The sequence below is a fragment of the Dendropsophus ebraccatus genome, chromosome 3 (genome assembly GCF_027789765.1).
Source record: "Dendropsophus ebraccatus isolate aDenEbr1 chromosome 3, aDenEbr1.pat, whole genome shotgun sequence".
Taxonomy (NCBI): Eukaryota; Metazoa; Chordata; class Amphibia; order Anura; family Hylidae; genus Dendropsophus; species Dendropsophus ebraccatus.
In genome coordinates this window covers 58,094,131-58,116,852 of record NC_091456.1, presented here as the reverse complement: position 1 = coordinate 58,116,852, position 22,722 = coordinate 58,094,131, and the positions used below count along the sequence as shown (strand labels likewise).

At 40.9% G+C, this 22,722-nt stretch overlaps 1 protein-coding gene across 6 annotated transcripts in view; it reads right to left on the bottom strand.

Annotated features, from left to right (window-relative positions):
* TRPM6 (transient receptor potential cation channel subfamily M member 6) overlaps positions 1-22,722 on the bottom strand; it is a 141,344-nt gene that overhangs the window by 42,696 nt on the left and 75,926 nt on the right. For all 6 annotated transcript variants that reach the window (XM_069961837.1, XM_069961835.1, XM_069961834.1 and 3 more), the window contains 9 exons: positions 17,808-18,088; positions 16,822-17,050; positions 14,472-14,627; positions 13,673-13,804; positions 13,437-13,565; positions 8,489-8,740; positions 4,970-5,144; positions 4,116-4,230; positions 2,986-3,185 (listed from right to left, as the gene is read on the bottom strand). In XM_069961837.1, coding sequence (XP_069817938.1) covers positions 2,986-3,185; positions 4,116-4,230; positions 4,970-5,144; positions 8,489-8,740; positions 13,437-13,565; positions 13,673-13,804; positions 14,472-14,627; positions 16,822-17,050; positions 17,808-18,088 — 1,669 coding nt within the window. The remainder of the gene's footprint in view (positions 1-2,985; positions 3,186-4,115; positions 4,231-4,969; positions 5,145-8,488; positions 8,741-13,436; positions 13,566-13,672; positions 13,805-14,471; positions 14,628-16,821; positions 17,051-17,807; positions 18,089-22,722) is intronic.

The following is a 22,722-nucleotide window of genomic DNA, read 5'->3' as shown; positions in this document are numbered from 1 at the left end:
GAATATTTCTGTTACAGGGCAACTGACGGATCCTTGTAGGTGACAGTAATAGTACCTGCCCAAATGTCACCGTGACAGGCACAAACCATGATAACTGTAATAGTATCCTAATAGTAACATCCAGGCCCAGTGTCCCATAAAAGTATATATCGCCATAATTCATCACTAAAGCCTGCAAAATCTGTATGTTATAGAGGAATTCTCATTTCTGACATAAGGGCGACAGTAATGGTACCATCATAAATGTGTGGCATCTAACCAGTGTCCTAAAACAGTGACATCCATGGTGTTCCTTTTACAGTAACTTAAAATGTGTTAAAACAATAGCTACTCAAAAACATGACGGTGTCCTCATAACAATGACTAACACAGCATAGCAGTCAGGGGAGTATAGGGTATGCAGAGGTGGCACCTGGGCCCGGGCTCCTGAGGGGGCCCCAAAAATTGTAACATTTTTGTGCAGACAGGAGCTTGTGCAAATTAGCGCACAGCTTATCAAGTTTCATCATTCACTTTTCCGAGACCTTTAGGAAAGTGAAAGCTACAGCTTTGACTTTAACAGGCAACTTTTCCACCATTCCTATGCACAATCTCCCCGACTGTGTGTAAACATCAAGTCTAGTACACACAATTTATACTCCATATAACATTCAAGTAGTATTACAGTGTGGATTATTATACAGCTTATTTGGCTGACATTTTCTGACACACCGCCCTCCTGTTTCCAGCGGGTGCTGCACAAAGTATAACAGTGAGTGCAGTGATCGCCAGACACAGGAGGGGGACCTGTAAGCCAGATCACCGCCTGTAGCAAAGACCTGCGCTGCCCTGGCACAGACTGCAGCTGGTGGGTGGGATGTTTATTTTTTTAATTATTTGTTACAGACTTAGGGCATGGGGGTTGTGTGCACTGCTGGGGGCAATCTTGGGGTTTGTGCACTGCTTTGGGTAATCTTGGGGGGTTGTGTGCACTGCTTTGGGTAATCTTGGGGGGGTTGTGTGCACTGCTGGGGGCAATCTTGGGGTTTGTGCACTGCTTTGGGTAATTTTGAGTGGTGTTGTGTGCACTGCTGGGGGCAATCTTGAGTGGTGTTGTGTGCACTGCTGGGGGCAATCTTGAGTGGTGTTGTGTGCACTGCTGGGGGCAATCTTGAGTGGTGTTGTGTGCACTGCTGGGGGCAATCTTGAGAGGAGGGTTACAAGGAACAAATTATGATAATTTAGGGTTAGGAGTTACAATAATGATGGAATGTTGCAGCATTTCTTACCATGTAAATTGCTCTCTTGCCCTTGCCTCCATCTCCCCATCACAAGACACTGAACTACACTGCAGAGGGAAAAAGAATACAGCCCGGGAGTGGTGACTAGTTGAGGGAGAGATGCCGCCTACATGACTAGTTAGCGCTCATTTGCATACAGCACGGAGTGGAATAAAACTACATTTTTGTGGAGATTGAAGCAACAGCAATCGGGCTGTTTACATGGCAGGAAATGCTGCAGCATGCTTTATAACATCATTATTGTAACTTGGAACCCTAAATCATCATGATTGGTACCCTTTAAGTGCACCGCTGGGGGCAATTTTTGCACAGTTAGGTACACTGCTGGGATCATCTTGGGGTGCAATACTTTGCCTTGCCCCTATACTGCCAACCCATGCTACACCACTGCCATGCACAGTATAACACTGAGTGCAACACTGAGTGTAGTGTATGTCCTGCAAATGATTTTAAAATGCCCAAATATCCCTCCACAGGAAAAAGGCTCCCCATCCCTGCTGTACAGCCTGGGGTTTATTTAAGGCAATATTAAGTTACATGTTGTTTTACTAAGCAATAATCAAATGATATTTTACTTTGTGATGTCTCTTGTTACCTACTTTACGGTATCTGCACTGAAGAAATCAGACTGCTTCTCTAGCACCACCATCTAGATTATCTCCTAGCATGCTGTTCTATCTATCCATGCTGTATTTTGTCAGTCTTCAGTCACAAGCCAGCTGACGTTGCCTACTGAATATTACAGAAGGTTCCAAGGAAGAATGAACTATCCAATCATTTGCATGAGACCTCTATTAATAGCCCTAACAGAGACATGTAAAATAATCTTTGCACCGCTCTTGTTAAAGAGACTCTGTCAGCAGGCTTATGTTGTCCTAGCTAAGGGTAGCATAAACTAGTGACAGAGAAGCTGAACAAAATGATGTATCACTTACATTGTTCTGCGCAGCTAATCCAGAGATATCTTTCTGAATAACAAGGGCAATTAGTAGTCCTCTCCCTTATGTGCATGAGCCCAGTAGTCCTGGATATTCATGAGAAGCAGAAAACTCCGCCAACCAGCTGCTGATTGGCAGTTACCTATCCATGCTGAGTATAGGCAGTCAACTGTCAATCAGCAGCTGGAGGGCAGGGGGGAGGGGTAAGGCAAGAATCATATTCTCTTGCATATTAGGAGAACAGCTGAACAATGTAAGTAATACACCGATCTGTTCAGCATTTCTGTCACTAGTTTATGTAGCCCTCGTTTAAGGCAGCATAAGCCTAGTGACAGAGAGAAACGGACGGAGATATCCCGGTCAGAAGCCGGCGCGCACGCTCTGGAGAGAGATCCGGCGTCCATAGAGAATGAATGGAGCCGTGCACACGCTGCAGAGATGAGTCCGGCTTCATTCATTCTCTATGGACGCCGAAACTTTCTCCAGAGCGTGCGCGCCGGCTTCTGAACCTCGGCAAGGGGGCTGGCAGGTCCTCTTTAATGTGCCATTGGAAGTGGCCATGTGATCCTTCTGGGTCAATTAGCTGGGATGGCTGCACCAATTAACATATACTGCAGTCTCATATGACCTTTTGCCCCACCTTGTGCTATAGAATAGGCTAGCTTGTTTTAATAAGGGCATTTAAGAGATGCCATAATGTTATAATTTATGTCGACTTTTTACATGTACAAACAAGTAAAAGGAAACATGTAAAATGCATTACTTACTTAATCCAGCATCACCTTCATCTTGGTCATTCTCGTTGTGATAGTGATGTTGGCAAAGGCGATGAATGAACAGGTATATATGACTCAGCAGGATAAATGGAGGAGGTAGCCATGGCTTGTCATGGTACATCATGATGTATCTGTAGCGGTTATACTTCCACAGCTTGTGAGAAATGCATTTCATCTCCATGTACACATTACTGATCAAAAAAATACAAAAAAAAGTTGTGGTGTCCTTTTTTTTATACACATAACAGTTTCTAACAGTTCTCATTGTGTCATGTTAGGGCAGATACATTGTATTTAATTAATCATTTATTCATGCAGCAGGATATTCCACTATAGCGGTAGACCCTGATCCATTAAAGTTCATGGCACTTCCTAATCCCTATAGACGCAATACACTAAATTTGAGTTACTTAAAACACAACTGAGGTGCTGTGCGCCCCCTACACCATAGGCTTCTATTAACTACCATAATGCCTAAAAAATCAGTTTGCCCTAGTACATATAGTACAAATGTTTTATATTTTATGGGGGGGGAGGGGGAGTCAAAAACAGCATAGGCAAACAAAAACATACTGCAATCAGGCCAATGCCACTAAAGTCAGTAGATTTACCCAGCAGGCAGGAGCAGGGGGTAAACTGATTACAAGTACTAACTTGCCCCTCTCTTTGCCTCCCGACCACCGCCAGAAGGCATTTTACCCCAAGATGTGATGAAGTCATGACTCGGGGGGGGGGGGGGGGGGAGAAGGCCTGACCCAGCCCAGTCACTGACTGGCTGAGCAGCCAGCCCATCAACTGGGTCGCAACGTGTCAGCTCCGGTGATCTTGGAGCCCAGTGGGGGTCCTGCGGGCGGTCCTACTGCTCACAGTGGGCTCGGAGAGAGGCAAATTAGTACTTCTACTTTAAGGCTATGTTCCCACACAGTATTTTTGCTCAGTATTTTGCAACCAGTTGCAAAATACTGAGCAAAGATACTGTGTGGAAATATAGCCTAAAGGTTGATGTAGGCATTTGCCATAGTGTTACTGACAACTTCCAGGGGAACAAATCTTTATATTCATTTGACTACAAGCATGCAATCGACCTGTGTACTGTGCATTAACATACCATTGATACCTACTTGAAAAAAGCTATCAGTAGGTTGACCATTATGATGTACTGAATGAAAAGGTAGACAGCTTGTAAAAAAGGGGTGATAAAAGAGCCAGGGGGACAATCTGGATCTTCTTCACATGCTGTAAGGATACATTAACATAAAATAGGATCAGCATATGAGGCAAATATACTGTACACATAAAGCAATTCTAACCTAAAGTAAATATAAAGTACAGCAGTACAGTCGGAGGTGGGGGTGACGATAACACTTCGGTAAGTAAGTAAAAAATAAATAAGAAGAAAAGATAAATGCTTTAGATGTAGCTGGATCTGAACTGAAGCAGTGAAATTTACCTACACATATGCAGTCACTTATGTTGTGAATTAATCGTTGATTTCACCACTTTATGAGTAGTGTAGTGATGAGATCCATGGTGAAGCTGCAACAAAATCAACACTTATCTCATGCAGTTTTAGGCCACATTGACTCTATGTAAGACAGCGGCCATGCTGTGACACGGCCATGTCACAGAATGGCCGCTGTCTGTGAACTTTATCCCAGCCGATACTGCAGTACCGGCCGGATGAACATCACTTTTTAAAATTGGAATACAGGCACATTCGTAAATGCACGTATTCCAATTAACCATAGCAGACAATGTAAAGTGTGTCCAGAAAACTTACGTTGTGTGAACGTGGTCTTGTAATGTATTTGCGACAGTTCTGCATGAAAAAAAATTCTGAAGCTTGAGAAATCTCTCTAATAGATCATATTTAGTCTGAGTGCCTAGGAAAGCATGAGCTGGAAATGCATCCCTAAGTACAGTATACAGCGAGAATCACCTATGTAGCCACAGTGTTGCCCATATTATGCCTTACCATCTATTTCACTGGCATAGACTTCCCCAAACATCATCCAGTATGGCTGAAATACAATGTCACGAGCCAATGTCCAAGAAGGGGGCTCTAATGGAGAAAGAATAGCTTTCCGTGCCACACCAAAGGCCAGAAGAACAATAGCCATTATAATCACAATGCCAAACATGTTTGATGTCTAGGGGAAAAAAAGTAAAATACAGTTTAGTAGTATAAAAGAGATGTTAGGATGAATGAACTTATAGGTTCAAAAATGGATGTACAAAAAAATTCTAAGACTCCACTTTTAGTTCCAGCCATGACATATCTTGGGGTGGCAGAACAATGACGTCTTGCTCAGATTGCACAATATTAACCACAAGCCCTGATATCTTTTCATGAGCCAACCAAAAATTTACTGAACTAACAAGGACTAAGACCAATTTTATATTAATTTCTTAAATCAGTGGTTTAAACTAACTTTATACTTATAGATATTTTTTTCCAGGAGGAGGGGGCAACATGTCTTCAATGAACATCCAGATGTTATAATCATCCCAGATGTTGATCAAGCAACTTCAGCTACTTATGCCGATTTCACAGTATCAGACGATTAAGAAGAATCCAAAAACCTAAAGCCAGTGGACAAAGAAGAAGCGAAGCCACCCCCATACCTTCCAAATTAAGGAGGAATAAAATAGAATCTAACTTTTGACTTTCATTTGTATAAGCCCCTAAGAGGCAGCCTTCTAGAGATGGGTTGTCCCTAATGTGATGAAGACCTCAGAGCACACACACAGTGGAGCAGATTGTTAGGCTTTTGACCGAGCAATAAAGGTCATCTTTTTTTGCTAATGGCTTCAAAGAGGGGAATGTTAAGGATGTTATATTTTGTATATTTAGTGAAGCCATTACAATATGGTGCAGACCTTTTAAACATGTAGAGGTGTTTACATTCCTTAAAGCTTACATAAGTAAACACTAGTGCTACGTAACTAACCCCTTTTGTACCTAACCCAATGAAGTACTGACCCGAGCCTTAGTAGAAGAACACATTCCCCCAGGATATATAAACTGTCTGCCATCTTTAAAGGGGACCCACCTTAACCGAGCGAGAAAAGTCAAGTTTACTTGTATACCATTGCATACACTGGTGGCTACAATTGAATAGAGCAAGGGCGAAAGCAGCAGAACACCAGTGCCAACAACATATCATGACAAGAATAAGTAGTGATGGTTCCAGCAAGAAAAAAAACTGAGCTGCTGTTTCCAACCAATGTGTTTCGCGTGCATGTGCGCTTAATCAGACCATAATTAAGCATGCATGCGCGCAAAAGGTGTTGGTTGGAAACAGCAACTCAGTTTTTAGCTTGGAATGAAATAAAAGAATTATGTTTTAATAACTTATTTTTCTCCTTACGGAGCACTGGAACCATCACTACTTATTTTTGCTTTCGTATGAATCGAACGGATAGCCACTGTTGGATCCGTGCACCCTCCTGGCATATGTTGCAACCGTCAATCATTAACGAGGGGAGCTGACTTCCACTATAAATTTTCATTTACTATCATGCTAAGACCCTGCAACCCCCACATACTCTAGGAACAGGTGTGTCATTTCACTACTGAGAACTAAGACTAGGGCCTTCTCTGTATGAGTGACAGTGTCCTCAGCTAGATTGTCATTCATCACTCTTTTATTGCATACTAATTGACATACGAAAAAAGTCTTTAAATGTAGAACTCTTTATAAAATCTCCTAGCTAGAAGCGGATTTGCTGATAAGCAAGACAGTGCCGTTCAGAACCCTTTTGCATATTATATATATACAAACTACCGTTCAAAAGTTTGGGGTCACCTAAACAATTTTGTATTTTCCATGAAAAGTCACACTTATTCACCACCATACGTTGTGAAATGAATAGACAATAGAGTCAAGACATTGACAAGGTTAGAAATAATGATTTGTATTTGAAATAACATTGTTTTTACATCAAACTTTGCTTTCGTCAAAGAATCCTCCTTTTGCAGCAATTGCAGCATTGCACACCTTTGGCATTCTAGCTATTAATCTGTTGAGGTAAGCTGGAGAAATTGCACCCCACGCTTCTAGAAGCAGCTCCCACAAGTTGGATTGGTTGGATGGGCACTTCTGGCGTACCATACGGTCAAGCTGCTCCCACAACAGCTCAATGGGGTTCAGATCTTCTGATCTTCAGATCTTCTGCGCTGGCCACTCCATTACCGATAGAATACCAGCTGCTGCTTCTGCTGTAAATAGTTCTTGCACAATTTGGAGGTGTGTTTAGGGTCATTGTCCTGTTGTAGGATGATATTGGCTCCAATCAAGCGCCGTCCACTGGGTATGGCATGGCGTTGCAAAATTGAGTAATAGCCTTCCTTATTCAGAATCCCTTTTACCCTGTACAAATCTCCCACCTTACCAGCACCAAAGCAACCCCAGACCATCACATTACCTCCACCATGCTTAACAGATGGCGTCAGCCATTCTTCTAGTATCTTTTCGTTTGTTCTGCGTCTCACAAACGTTCTTCTTTGTGATCCAAACACCTCAAACTTGGATTCATCCGTCTACAACACTTTTTTCCAGTCTTCCTCTGTCCAATGTCTGTGTTATTTTGCCAATCTTAATCTTTTTCTTTTATTGGCCAGTCTCAGATATGGCTTTTTCTTTGCCACTCTGCCCTAAAGCCCAAAATCCTGCAGCCGCCTCTTCACTGTAGATGTTGACACTGGTGTTTTGCGGGTACTATTTAATGAAGATGCCAGTTGGGGACCTGTGAGGCATCTGTTTCTCAAACTAGAGACTCTAATGTGCTTATCTTCTTGCTTAGTTGTGCAACGCAGCCTCCCACTTCTTTTTCTACTCTGGTTAGAGCCTGTTTGTGCTGTCCTCTGAAGGGAGTAGTACACACTGTTGTAGGAAATCTTCAATTTCTTAGTAATTTCTCGCATGGAATAGCCTTCATTTCTAAGAACAAGAATAGACTGTCGAGTTTCAGATGAAAGTTCTCTTTTTCTGGCCATTTTGAGCGTTTAATTGACCCCACAAATGTGATGTTCCAGAAACACAAATCTGCTCAAAGGAAGGTCAGTTTTGTAGCTTCTGTAACGAGCTAGACTGTTTTCAGATGTGTGAACATGATTGCACAAGGGTTTTCTAATCATCAATTAGCCTTCTGAGCCAATGAGCAAACACATTGTACCATTAGAACACTGGAGTGATAGTTGCTGGAAATGGGCCTCTACACACCTATGTAGATATTGCACCAAAAACCAGACATTTGCAGCTAGAATAGTCATTTACCACATTAGCAATGCATAGAGTGTATTTGTTTAATTTAGGACTAGTTTAAAGTTATCTTCATTGAAAAGTACAGTGCTTTTCCTTCAAAAATAAGGACATTTCAATGTGACCCCAAACTTTTGAACGGTAGTGTGTGTATATATATGACAAAATGTATAAAAAGAAATAGACATGGCAATACAAAATAACATTTAGTGTACTTCTTTGACTCTTACCATCTTGCCAATCATAGTAATGTAAGGTCCCGCTTGCTGGTTCACAGCAAAGAAATCGAGAAGTCGTGTATACCAGAATATGATGTCCAGGCAGTAAATTATTCGCCCTGCTGTTTGCAGAGGTGGATCAGGCCAGCGTAAGGCAAAACCAATCACAAATAAAATAATAGCTATGAAGTCTGTTACATTCCAGTATTCACTTAGCCAGACTTTCACTTTCTGAGAGAATTTTCCTGGCTTCGACATAACAACCTAAAAGTAAGCAAAACGTCATACATATTAAATTACATGAAAAGCCATTGATTTTAGCTGATGTGGCATGCATGGGTTCTCAGCAATCCTGATTTCAATTCCCCCAATAATGTGTTTTTTATAATGCTGCCTACATTTCCCATGATGCCTCCGTCTTTACAAAGAGAGAGGTTGGAGTCCTAAGTGCAGCAACTAATAGATCAAGATGAAGATCAATAGATCAAGGTTTTGGTTGCAATATGAGGACCACAATACTGACTGAAATATACGTAGTGTGAACCCAGCCTGAAGGAAGAGATGCTCCCAGCCTCTAGCGGCTGCAGGAAGATGCTGCCTACAGTCTAGACAGCAGTGAAAGATGGCAGTGGAAAAAAGGAAGCTGTTTTTTTCAGTCTTAGAGCTCTATTACACGGGACGATTATTATGCGAAAAATCGTTATATTGTTCGAATTTAAACTATAATCGTTCTGTGTAATTGCAGGCAACAATCGAAAAATCGTTCGTATGTCGTTGATCGTTGATTTAGAACTGAACCTAAAATTATCGTTAATCGTTCGCTAGTTGTTCTCTGTAATTCCATATTTGTTTGCTCAAGTTCCTAATTTTTTCACTAATCCTTCAGTGTAATTGCACATTGTCCATTGTTTTGCTGGGATCAGAAGGAATAAACGATCACAGTAACGATCGCATTAACGATCATAACTGACAACCATCACTCTGTGTAATATGGTGAGCGATTTTTAGGTTAAAAATAAACAATCTCGTTTGTGATAGTTAGTCGTTAATCATGAAATATCGCTCCGTGAAATAGGACGCATAGCAAGGGAGTCCTACCTACAGGGAGAAACCTACTTTCAGGGCGGTCCTACCAACAAGGGACAAACTACCTACAGGAGGGGCAAACTGCCTTTGGGGGGTCTTACCTACAGGAGGGTCCTACCTATAGGGGGCAAACTACCTACAGGGGAGACAAACTATCTACAGAGGGCTTTACTTACAGGGCTTTACTTTACAACTGCATACGTGGGGGGGAACCTACCTACAGGGCGCAAACTACCTACAGGAGGGTCCTACCGATGGGTGCTACCTAATTACGGGGATCGTCATTTAGAATGCTATAGTCCCACAATGTCTTTTTAGATATAATAACGGCCATTGTTTTTACAATAATGACTGGGTTTTTTTTATAATGGTGGCTGTAAATAATGATCACTATCATTTTAACAGCTGTCATTATCAAACAACGGCCTTTTTTTGGCTATATAAGACTGCCTCAATATTCATGAGGAGGGGGGAGGGTTGGTGGGGCAGAGGGTGGTAGTCCCACTCCTAGTGCACCAACCTGCCTAATTTACCTAATAAACTGAAGATTTATGCAGTTATAGGTCCAGAGATAATAGATGCACATGAGGGATGGCTTCTGAGGGGGCCCAAAGGCTCCTCTGCTGCATAGGAAGATACCTGACAAATGGTAGATTTGAGGGGAGTCTTTGTTAAAGATTTTCAATTGGTGTCTCAGAACGTTAAGTTATGCCTGCAGCTATCCAAAAGGTAATTACAAAATGATTACATTACATTATACATGGGATAATTTGCCTCACCTAAGAAGCACAAGGTAGTATATGAATACATAAACGTCTCTTTACATCATAGGATACCGATATACATTGTAGAATTCCACTGTGTAAAGGCAGTCACACATTATCATTAGCATGTGAGCTTTAGTAATGTGACATAAAGCAGCTATGCAAATATAAGGACATGCTAGGACTCTGAGAACTGCGGAAATCACTTTGCATTGCTCTGTGCTTGCTAGTATATGTCACCAACCCTGAATTAATATATTAGTACCAAATTCACACTAGTTTTCTATCACACTAGTTTAGTATCACAGTTTATTTACGATGTGACCCCACTACCTACATACTTTATAAACATGATGGAGCCCTGAAGGGCTTCTTTCAACATCAGTGAACAGCGGGCACCTACAGGGTTTGAAACACGTAGTGCATAATAATACAAACCATTACTCCGAGCGCGATCCTAGTGATAAGAATGAAGGAACCATATCGGCAGCTCATACCAAGTACCTGATATGATCAACAATGAACACCTCTGCATAATAACATGTCACACATTTTCAATCATTTGCAAACACGTTTAATGTATGATAACACAAGGAAGTTTCATGAGAATTTTTCATGAGGAATCAAACTTCATTGACAGTCTGTAAGGGGCCTCTCATGAGTAAATCCTGTCCTTAAAACCATTAGGGATGAGTGCTCAAGTCAGGTTGCTCGGCATTTGAATAGCTGAAGAAGTTTTATGTAGCCCTACAGAGTCTATGGCTGTATCCATGTTTCCCAAACTCCCTACGGCTGCATCCAACTTCTTTAGTCACCAGTATTCAAATGCTGAACTATCAGACTAGAGCATGCTTGGGTTGTACTCATCTCTAAAAACTATGTAGTATTTTATTTGTAATTTATATGAAAAGTCTATAATTAACAAAACATTTAGAGTTTATGTAGTGTTTTTTACTCAACAGACCAAGGGGATGGATAGACTCCACCAGACAGACCAAGAGGATGCCTAGGCCTCACCAGACAGACCAAGGGGATGCCTAGGCCTTAACCAGACAGACCAATGGGATGCCTAGGTCTCATCAGACAGACCAAGGGGATGCCTAGGCCTCACCAGACAGACCAAGGGGATGCCTAGGCCTTAACCAGACAGACCAAGGGGATGCCTAGGCCTCACCAGACAGACCAAGGGGATGCCTAGGCCTTAACCAGACACACCAATGGGATGCCTAGGTCTCATCAGACAGACCAAGGGGATGCCTAGGCCTCACCAGACAGACCAAGGGGATGCCTAGGCCTCACCATACAGACCAAGAGGATGCCTAGGCCTTAACCAGACAGACCAAGGGGATGCCTAGGCCTCACCAGACAGACCAAGGGGATGCCTAGGCCTTAACCAGACAGACCAAGGAGATGCCTAGGCCTCACCAAACAGACCAAGGGGTTGCCTAGACCTCACCACACAGACCAAGGGGATGCCTAGGCCTCACCACACAGACCAAGGGGATGCCTAGACCTCCCCAGACAGACCAAGGGGATGCCTAGACCTCACCAGACAGACAAAGGGGATGCCTAGGCCTTAACCAGACAGACCCAATGGGCTGCCTAGGTCTTAACCAGACAGACTAATGGGAATCCTAGGCCTTATCAGACAGACCAAGGGTATGCCTAGTCTTGAACACACAGACCAAGGGGATGCCTAGGCCTCACCACACAGACCAAGGGGATGCCTAGGCCTCACCACACAGGCGGTGCCTCAATCACAGCTCTTCTTTCTGAGCAATGCTGTAGACTGTTGCTGGATGACCATTCCTTCTAGCTAGAGGAAAAGCCACAAATACTTTAAAGGAATAAGGCCAGATTTACAAGTTCCGTGTATATAATCTGTGCACGGACTGTATGCTACGGAATGGACTATTAGAACTCTCAGCATCATCATTAAACTAAATAGGCTAAGTTGGATGAACATATGTTACTGTTATATCAATAGTGAAGATCTGGAAGCCCACTGCAATGAATGATAAAGATGATGGTAGTTCAGATAGTTCATTTAGTAGCATAAAGTCTGTGCATACATATATTGTGTGAATCTGGCCTTAAAGATACATAATATTACACTTTTTCCCTCTTGCTACTTTTATGCAAGCCTCAATGCATAAGTATAATGAATTACCATCCCAGATTCTGTCTAGAGTTGATCTAGCACTTGAATGCATTTTTCAATCCTTGAGTGCTTGACTCGAGTAACAAACCCTTTTGAAATCAATAGGAGACTCAATCATTTAACCAGATGTCCCCTGCTCGGCATCCCACCAGAGTTCTAATGTTTCAATGGATGAAATAGGCAAAAATTAGAACAAAAAATGTTATAGGTTTCTGTGGCGGGTGGGAGATATAACAAACGTCCGAATGATTAAATGGCCGTCAGTTTTTGAAGGTGTATGGCCACCTTTACCCAAGCACCAGAAGGTGCTCAGTCGTTTATCAAGCTGGATCGAGCCCCCTGATCGAGTATTATGCTCAATTTTAGAAGGTTTATAAATCAGCATTGCTAGGCTGGTTCCACACCATTGCCATAACAATACAGAAAACAAACCCCATTTGTAGTAACATACTTTGTAAGGTTGAAATAAAACATATGTCCATCCAGTTCAGTCTATTATCCTGCAGTATTGATCCAGAGGAAGATAAAATAAACCCAAGAGGTGGAAGCCAATTTTTTAAACACATATGTAATATAATAACAACTTGAAGTTCTGAGATTCTAATAGGGAAGTATCAGCTTTGTGTAGTGCTATAGGTACAGCTCGACCAGCATTCTGACTCCCCTTAAGGTGTAACCACAAGTTTAGCAGCAGCAGCAGTTATCACACAATTCAATAAAAGCAGCCATGGGAAATATGGATAGAATATATGAGAACCAATTAAAAAAATATGTTAAAAAAGGGGGGGTTATCTGGTTTGGAAAACTATTTTGAAACACCCTATTAAAGGAATTCACGTTATAGGGGAACCCAGGGTAACAATGCATTCCACAAATGTGTTGCTATTCTGTGATGTCTAAAGTGGGCAATATGTTACTCCTGATTGTTCAATGTGTTGCAAAAACTCACCTCTCTGACCTTCTCCATAGCATTAGTAAAGATATAAGTAATGACTAGCCATTCTTGTATACTGGGCATTGGTTCCATCTTTACCAAAACTACGTATGTGAATAGCATAAGGAAGAGCAAGTATGCCATCTGGAAATAACAAGAAGAGAAGTGTCAATGCACACATTGGAAATATATCATATATTACTAAGGTAAATGGTTTTAAATGTAAACTTTTGCTATAGAACTCCACTTACAGTGTGAAACCAAAATTTAACAATAGGGGCATTATAGAACTTGCAAATCTTTCTAGTTATAGACAGGCTTCCTTGTACATGATTCTTTTCTTCAATGGAATTCCTTACTCCCTTCTCAGCATCAAAGCTTTGCTGAAAAACAGAAATGAACTTTTAGGAAAGGTGAACTACAGATGACTTCTTTCAGGCAATTACAGCAGGTCAGCTATAATAATTGTTCATTGGTAAATGTCACCCAACAAATGCCATGTGCATGGCGCCTTAAAGCAGTTGTCCAAGGATTAAAAAAAGGCATATGCAGCTGGGAGTGGTCTCCTCCCCCATAGTTGCTGTGCCAATGCTTCCAATCCCCATTTGTCCCTTCCTGGTTCCATGTGACGTGTTACTCCCACGAAAAAATGCCCACTCAGCCAACCACTGGCTGAGACACTGGTGCAGCCAGTGATTGGGTGAGCAAGCAGTTCCTGCAAGGACCAGGAGTGGCAGCATGGTACCTGCTCATAGCTTTACAACGATACTCCAAATTTTATATATATATATATATATATATATATATATATATATATATATATATATATATATATATATATATTGCTTTGCATTTCCACATTACAACTGTAATATATTTTTATATCTACCCATCTCTGCCTGTGAAGCTGTTTAAAGGCTCACTTTTTGCTGGGTGAGCTGTAGTTTTTAGAGGCACCATTTTGGATGACATGCATTTTGGATTTCTGCATTTAATTATTTATAATGTATACCTAATGGTACAGTAACACTAAAGAGATGTAAAACTTACCACTACATGTTCCAACCTCATATTGGGGGAAGGGGTGTCCACATAAAACCTGGCAAATTGGTGGGATTCCTGCGCCTGAGGTACATGGGACATTTCTGCCTTAGTTTTAAACTCCAACATCAAGATGCAGGGAGGCAACAGAATTCCTAAAATGATCTTTAAAAGACAGTATAGTACAGGAATCATAAACAGAGCTTCTAAAGCAAATGGCAATGTGAAATAACAAATGCTATATATATTGGACTTTACAAAAAATTGTACTCTTAATACTTACCATTACTGATCATTTTATGGCGTTAGATAACATTTAATATTTTGCTGCTTTTATAAAGAAAAAGAGCCTATACTTACCTCTGCAGTGTCCCTCACAGATCGTAGCCACCTCTTCTTCCATTTCAGGAGTGACAGCTCACTGACTGAGACAGGACAGCGCTGTGGCCAGTGATCGGGTGAGCAGGCTGTCACTCCAATGGGAAGCGGCTGTGATCAGCAGGGAACACTGGTGACTTGTAGGAGGACACTGGGGAACACAGAGAGGTAAGTGTAGGCTCCTTTTTGTTTTCTATATAACAGCAGCATTGTATTAAAAAGTTATCTAACACTGGAAAACACCTTTAAGAGCACCGATAGCTAACACCCCCTCCTCCAATAACACCCCCGCCCCCAATTTGGTGGCAAAAGGCAGAGGAGCAAAAGTGCATAATTGTTACTATGGTCAGGCCATCTTTATAGCGCAAAACAGGGTGGTTGAAGCTCGAGTAAAGTCCTGAAAAGGGGAGTGAGAAGTGCAGATTATGGAGAAAGTTAGGCGCAAGTCATTAGAGAAAAAATGGAAAGAGCAAAGTCCATGAGGCCAATAGTGTGGAGCATGGAGAGGAGGAGTTGATAGTCTACTGTGCCAAATGATATAGAGAGATCCAGGAGAATATCTTGTGAACAGGAGGGCACGAAAAGAAACTGTCATAAGTTATGTAATCAGGGAAATTTCTGGAAAATCAGGGTATTTACTGATAGCACAGGTACTCCCTAAACCAAAGAACCTACTGTATATGGATATTGCACCATAATATCCTTTAACTGACCCACAAATGTTACATCTGACCACATACAGATGACTATTAAGACCTACTTAATAAAATCTATTTATTAACCTACCAGGACTGAAAACTAAAGCTGAGCTCTTGACAAGTAGTCAAGTCTAAGCTATAAGGGTACTATTACACAAAGCAATTATCGGCCGCTACGGACAATAATTGTTTTGTGTAATAGGTCATATTTTAAATCAACAATCAGCTGTCATGCACAATGTCTGTTGATCGTTGCTTTAAAGCATGACCTAAACTCCCGATAACAATAGCGACGGTCTGCTGGCTGTCGCCCCATGTAATATGAGCGGTGGCAGTAGACTGCTATTATCTCCTATGGGCCATCCCACACACACGCTGCTCCCCGTGCATGTTATAGCACCGACAGCGAATAGGGAACGTGGAGCAAGCAAGCGATGACCTCAGAGGTCAGTGCTTGCTTTCTCTGAAATATTAAGCCTTCTAATACAGACCAAACTCTCTAAGTTGAAATCTGACTAGCTGCTATGGTTAGTAGAGATGAGCGAACCTGCCGAGGTTCGGGTTCGTATGAACCTGAACTCTCAGCTTCTGACTGCCGCTGTCTGCCCGCTCCGGGGAGAGGGTGGATACAGCCGGAAGACTGCCTGGAAAACTGGGATACAGCCATAGCCATAGGCTGTATCCCAGTTTTCCAGGCAGTCCTCCGGCTGTATCCACCCTCTCCCCGGAGCGGGCAGACAGCGGCAGTCAGAAGCTGAGAGTTCAGGTTCATACGAACCTGAACCTCGGCAGGTTTGCTTATCTCTAATGGTTAGTCTTTTTTTTCTAAGCCCCATTGTTCTGTATATGTCAGTGAATAATAGACAGTAATCAAACAACTACTATAGCCTTTAAAAAGTACAGTTAAGTAAAATAACATATAACACAAAATTAGAGATGAGCGAACCGGGTTCGAGTTTGAGTCGATCCGAACCCGAACGTTCGGCATTTGATTAGCTGGGGCTGCTGAACTTGGATAAAGCTCTAAGGTTGTCTGGAAAACATGGATACAGCCAATGACTATATCCATGTTTTCCACATAGCCTTAGGGCTTTATCCAAGTTCAGCAGCCACCGCTAATCAAATGCCGAAAGTTCGGGTTCGGATCGACTCGAGCATGCTCGAGGTTCGCTCATCTCTACACAAAATATATACAACAATGACAATAACAATATAAGTTACTGTACTGAATATAAGTTACTGTACTGAAGAAAGTAAAATCAGTTTATTACTATAAACTACACCTTGAGCCAAGAGTTCTTCCTCATCTTTAAGCACCCCATCCACATGTCTGTCAGCAGCATCTGTGTGCATGTATGGGACATAAAGGAGCGTAAGGCAGATGACACTGCTAGTTTAAGGCAGGTTGAGTTGCTCCAGTTCTTTAGCTCATATGTCAGAAGTTTCATTGCCATTTGCTCATTCAGTTTGAAAGCATTTTCTAGAAGGTCCAGAGAAAGCTGGCCGAATTCCCTAGGCAACAAAATTACAAATTAAATGTCACAATTATTGTCCCAATTTCAAGAAGTTAATACATATGAATATTTTTATATCATCATCTCTTTACTGTAAGGCTATGTTCACACAAGGTTCACACAGCTACATTTAAAATGATATCAGTCATTTTGAGTCTAAAATAACAGACATCATTTAGCTGTCTGGCCGCCCCTCAATGCAATGACTGGTGTTTGCACATTATTCTAGTTTGGGGTTACTAATTGGCCTTTGGATGTGGCTTAATTGAAAACTCCATTGAATTTAATAGTAAAAACGGAAAAGAACGGTAAAAAAAGAAAAACTGCGTGAACAACTGATAAAAAAAGTCCGCTGTTTGCAAAAGACGTCCGAAAATAATGATTATGTTCATTGTTTTGATGTCCGCGGTAAAAAAGTCTGTTACTCAATACATTGTGTGCATTGGATGTGCATCTTTACATTGACTTCAATGTATTACCATAGCAGTCAGTTAAATTGCGGCAATAACAGACGTTTTTTTAAATATCAAAATCAACCGCCTTTTCTTTATTTTTGACATTGTGTGAACATAGCCTTAGGATGGGTTCACACTACGTTTTTTGAATCTGTTTTTTTTATCTGTTTTTTCCAAAAATCGGATGAAAAAAAACAGATGCATTTGTGTGCATCCATTTTGATCCATTTGACTTCCATTATAAAAAAGAACGTATCAAAATGGATAATTTTTAACAGACATAAAAATGCATACACATACTTTGAGTATTTCTTTAACTCCTCTGAGGTATCATCAACCATGTTGCTCTGCTTTGCTTCATGTGCCATGGCTCGATATAGCTTACAGGCAATTACTGCCTTTACCATGGCTCCTTCTCCATGCTGCCAGAAGAACATGGCCATGTTTTGTCTCTTCATCAGCACTGCCCAAACCAAGAGATCATTGTAGGGATAAACAAAGCCAGCTAACTCAGGGTCCTCTGTGGAGCTTATCTCATCCTTGGGTTTTTTCTTTGACTTCAATGTGTTTGTACTCTTCTCCTTTGAAGGAAAAATAATATTTGAACTATGAGTTATTTCAATACAGAGTAATTGAACAGTCTATGGACATCCAAAACGAAAGGGAAATGACATATCTGAATACCCAGGCAGGTAAATCCTCTTTTGTAGGCTATGTCCAGAACATGGCCACCATCTTGAAAACTGCCATTTTGAATCAAGGGTAATTTTTTTTTGTTCGAAAGGGAAGGTGGTCATGTAGCATACTAAAAAAAGGACCAGAATGGTCTCAGAAATTGATTGCCACAATTAGATTTGCAATATCTTTTTGTTCAGCATTAGCTTTGTGTTCAGCACCATGGACAACACATTAAATGTTCCCAATTGTTGCTATTTCTGCGTTGATAACTTTTAAACCACAAAAGATATTGCAAATCTGATTGGGTAATTAATTTCTGAGCCAATTGGTCTTCTTTGATATGTTACTTTCCCATTGGAAAAACTTGCCCTTTATGTAATATGGCAGCTTTGAAGATGGCAGCCATGTTCCAGACATAGCCTATTATTACTTGCTGAGATATTTATACATGTAGTTTTTCCTTCCATTTCTGAAATAAAAAGGTGTCCTGAGGCTTTTGACTCACCATGTACATTATATATATACAAAATTGTTCAATGCTCAAAAGGAAGTGCACAGAGGTTATTACAATGTCTGGATTTTCAATTAGTATGATATAAAGACCTATCGCACTATATTAATAAACATAGCACAACACGTTTTATATTGTATATAGCTCTTGGGAGAAAGTTAAGTCCTGGGCTCTGGTGTAACCTCTGCACCTGGGCCAAAGAACTGTAAAGTACACCTATAAAGTATGAGTTCTAAATGTTCTAAGTCACTGCCCATAAAAGATTAGTTACAAAGTAAAAGTACAAACCAGCAGTAGAGGTAGCTTATCAAAGAGGTGTACTTTAAGGAACAAAGTTATGTAATCATTCTCATAATAAAAACTTTAACATCTCCCATCACAAGTGCATACTAGGTATTCATTCAGAAATACCAGCATTAGGAAGCCCAGTGGTGGAAGACTGCAACTTCAGTATGTCTATGTTATTAGTTTATCAACAATCTGCATATCCCTAGGTTACGTGTCATTATTATAAAGATTTGAGTATGAAATGGATTATTGCCACGATGAGGTAATTGTATCCACAATCTGGCAGTTTGCTGTTTCCAAGACTTTTTAGAGGGACAGAGGCCAATCCAGCTATGTACCATATAACATATAGGCCAAATATAGCAGAACTAGTTATATACCAATGATGTTTTAAAACATGGCTGAACGATATTTTATATTGCTAAAGATCAGTTTTTTTACTGGCTGGTGGTGCACCTTGGCACACTGCCTATTGAATTCAACTAATCACCACAAAGGAACTGTCTCGACACTACCGCAGGTGAACTGGACCGTCTGAACACTTCTCCAAGAAGACCTGAAGTGACTGCGGGTGGTGCTCATTCATCCACGATAGTCCATGCGAGATACACTTCAACAAGTAAGTAAAGATGAGGCACTCACCCTTCTCGTCTTCTTAAAAGCAGATGAAGTTTTATTTTACATAACTGCAGGTACAGACACAGACATGTGGACGGGCGACAGCCTGTTTCGCGTGCGTCACTACACGCTTCCTCTCGGCCGAGATACACTTTAGTTACTTGTTGAAGTGTATCTCTATTGAATTCAACATCTTTATAGCATATTCGGTTAATTCTGATTAGATTCTCAGATTGTAGCATACTTAAAAGTTCAACTTGACCTATTAAATTATATTACAGGTAGTAATAAAAACTGAAACTGCTTCTTAGCAGCATACTTGACCTGGATATTTAAGGAGTTATGACTGTTCTCATATGTCTGATTATTGCATAAAACCTATCTGACCGCTCACAGTTATACTGCTTTACTCTAAAAGCTCGGGTCACCTCAGTTATCTGTACTGACTGTCAGTTCAGGAAAAAAAAACAATGGGAGAAAAGTTCAGAATCTGATTATTTTGTAAAAACAGAACATCAGGTTTTCCCCCTACATAACCGATCTCCTATATTTTCTAATTCTTTTTATTTCCTTTCAATAACTTAATTTTTTTTTTTTTTAATTCCCTTTTTCTTTTTGAGGTACCAGTTTATGTTGTTAGAAACCCTGGTTACAGTATATAATGGCTCCAGGATCATGGACTGTATTAAATAGGATATGTCACCTACTAGAAATCAACATATTGGTCCTCATTTACTAACGCGCTTCTGTCATCAAATTTACAGTTTTTACGATTGGTTTCTAGTCTTCTCACATTTACTAATGGCATGCGCCACAAAAATCTCCGAAAACAAACTCATTGTTAGGAACCGGACAGCAGGACAAGACAAGTCAGTGAGCCCTAAGCTCAGCCCCGGCCACTGTCCTCTACCTACTTGCCACAATCCGCCCTAAGATGGCAACTAGGCGGCAGTCCCTGCACTGGCTAGGTGGGACACAAAGACAAGACAGACAGACAAAACACAATAAGAATAGTCGACAGTCCGGGTCACAACAATCAGGCAGCACAGTACAAAATCACAATCCTATAATCAGAGTCAACAAACAAGCGATATGGTCAGGGGCAGGCAGCTAGCAAGGATAGTCAGAACACAAAGCAGTAGTCAGGAGATGCAAAGAAACAGAATCCACAAGCAGGCAGAGACTAAGTCAATAACCAGCAATGATATCCAAGACTGAGGTAGTTATATAGAAGGCCAGGGTTCTGATCCAGAACATAATTGGACCATCCCCCTGATCTCCAAGCACAGACAGCTGAGAACAAAACAGATCCACTGGCAGGAAGACCTGTCAGTCACAGCAGAACCAAAACACAGATTAACCCTGACATGGCCAGACAGAACTCAGCAGGTGAAGTCGGGTGTGTCTCCCAACCCAGGTGAGCAATAAACCAGAGTTCACACACAGCAAAACAAAACACAGAAACAGGATACAAGAAAATCAGTGCCTTCTCGGCCGAACAGCACGAGCCGAGGGGCGCATAATGCTCTGCAGAGATACCATCCTGACACTCATTTTGTGCTTTAAAACCAAAGTGAGCGTATCTCATCAAAAATCAATATAACCATCATATTTGTAAAACAGATCGTCCCTTTTTTGACTGGTTTTGCATTCGTAATATTCACCACTACTGGTGGGCACAGTAAGCTCAGGTTGTGGTTTTGTCATTTGATAAACCTGCCCAATTAACTAAGGGCAAATGTAGCGGTTTTGGAAGCTCTGTGTAGGGTTTCTGAAAACCCGATTATCTTAGTAAACAAGGGCCAATGATCCAGAAAAAAAACACACAGCACTTTTTGGTGTCAGAAATTTCCTTAGAATATTTAAATTAGCATCTGTATACCAATAAAATTTATTTAACCCCTTAAGGACACAGCCTGAAATGGCCTTAATGACAGAGACAAATTTTATGAATATGACCTGTGTCACTTTAGTCATTAATAACTTCGGGATGCTTTTACCTATCCGGCTGATTCTGAGATTGTTTTCTCGTGACATATTGTACTTTACATTTCTGGTAAATTGGAGTCGATACTCTTTATACTCAAATCTTTATGAAAAAATCCCAAATAATGTGAAAAAATGTGAAAAAATGCATTTTTCCAACTTTGAAACTTTTTTGCGTATACAGAAAGTGGTTATACCACATAAATTATATATTAAATAGCATTAGCAACATGTCTACTTTATGTTGGCGGCATTTATTAAACTATCTTTCATTTTTTTTAGACAATAGGGAGCTTAAAACATTAGCAGCAAATTTCCAAATTTTCAGTAAAATTTCAAAATCAGATATTTTTAGGGACCTGTTCAGGTTTAGGCTGGGTTCACACTACGTATATTTGAGGCTGTATGTTTGAGGCTGTATAGCAACCAAAACCAGGAGTGGATTAAAAACACAGAAAGGCTATGTTCACATAATGTTGTAATTGAGTGGATGGCCGTCATTTAATTGCAAATATTTGCTGTTATTTTAAAACAACGGCTGTTATATTGAAATAATGGAAGTTATTTACCGTTATATGGCGGCCATCCACTCAATTTCAACATTGTGTGAACATATCCTTTCTGGGTTTTCAATCCACTCCTGGTTTTGGTTGCTATGAGGACCTGACATGAGGACCAAATACAGCCTGAAATATACATAGTGTGAACCCAGCCTTAAAGTGTATTTGAGGGGCCTGTATGTTAGAAAGCCCCACAAAGCACCCCATTTCAGAAACTGCACCCCCCAAACTCTGCAAAAGCATATCCAGAAAGTGTTTTAACCCTTTAGGGGAGTCACAGAAATAAAAGCTAAGTGTGTAAGGAATTTGAAAATTTTAATTTTCTGTGCAGAGATTTTATTGTAATCCAATATTTTTCATAATTATAAACCTATTACCAGAGAAATGCACCCCAATAATTATTGTCCCGTTTCTGCAGTTTATAGAAATACCCCATATGTGACCCTATTGCGCTATTTGACGCAACCACAAGCCTCAGATATAAGGGAGCGCCTAGTGATTTTCAACGCCTCCGTTATATTTGGTCATTTTTGACTGTACCACTTCAGGTTGGCAGAGGCTCTGGGGTGCCAAA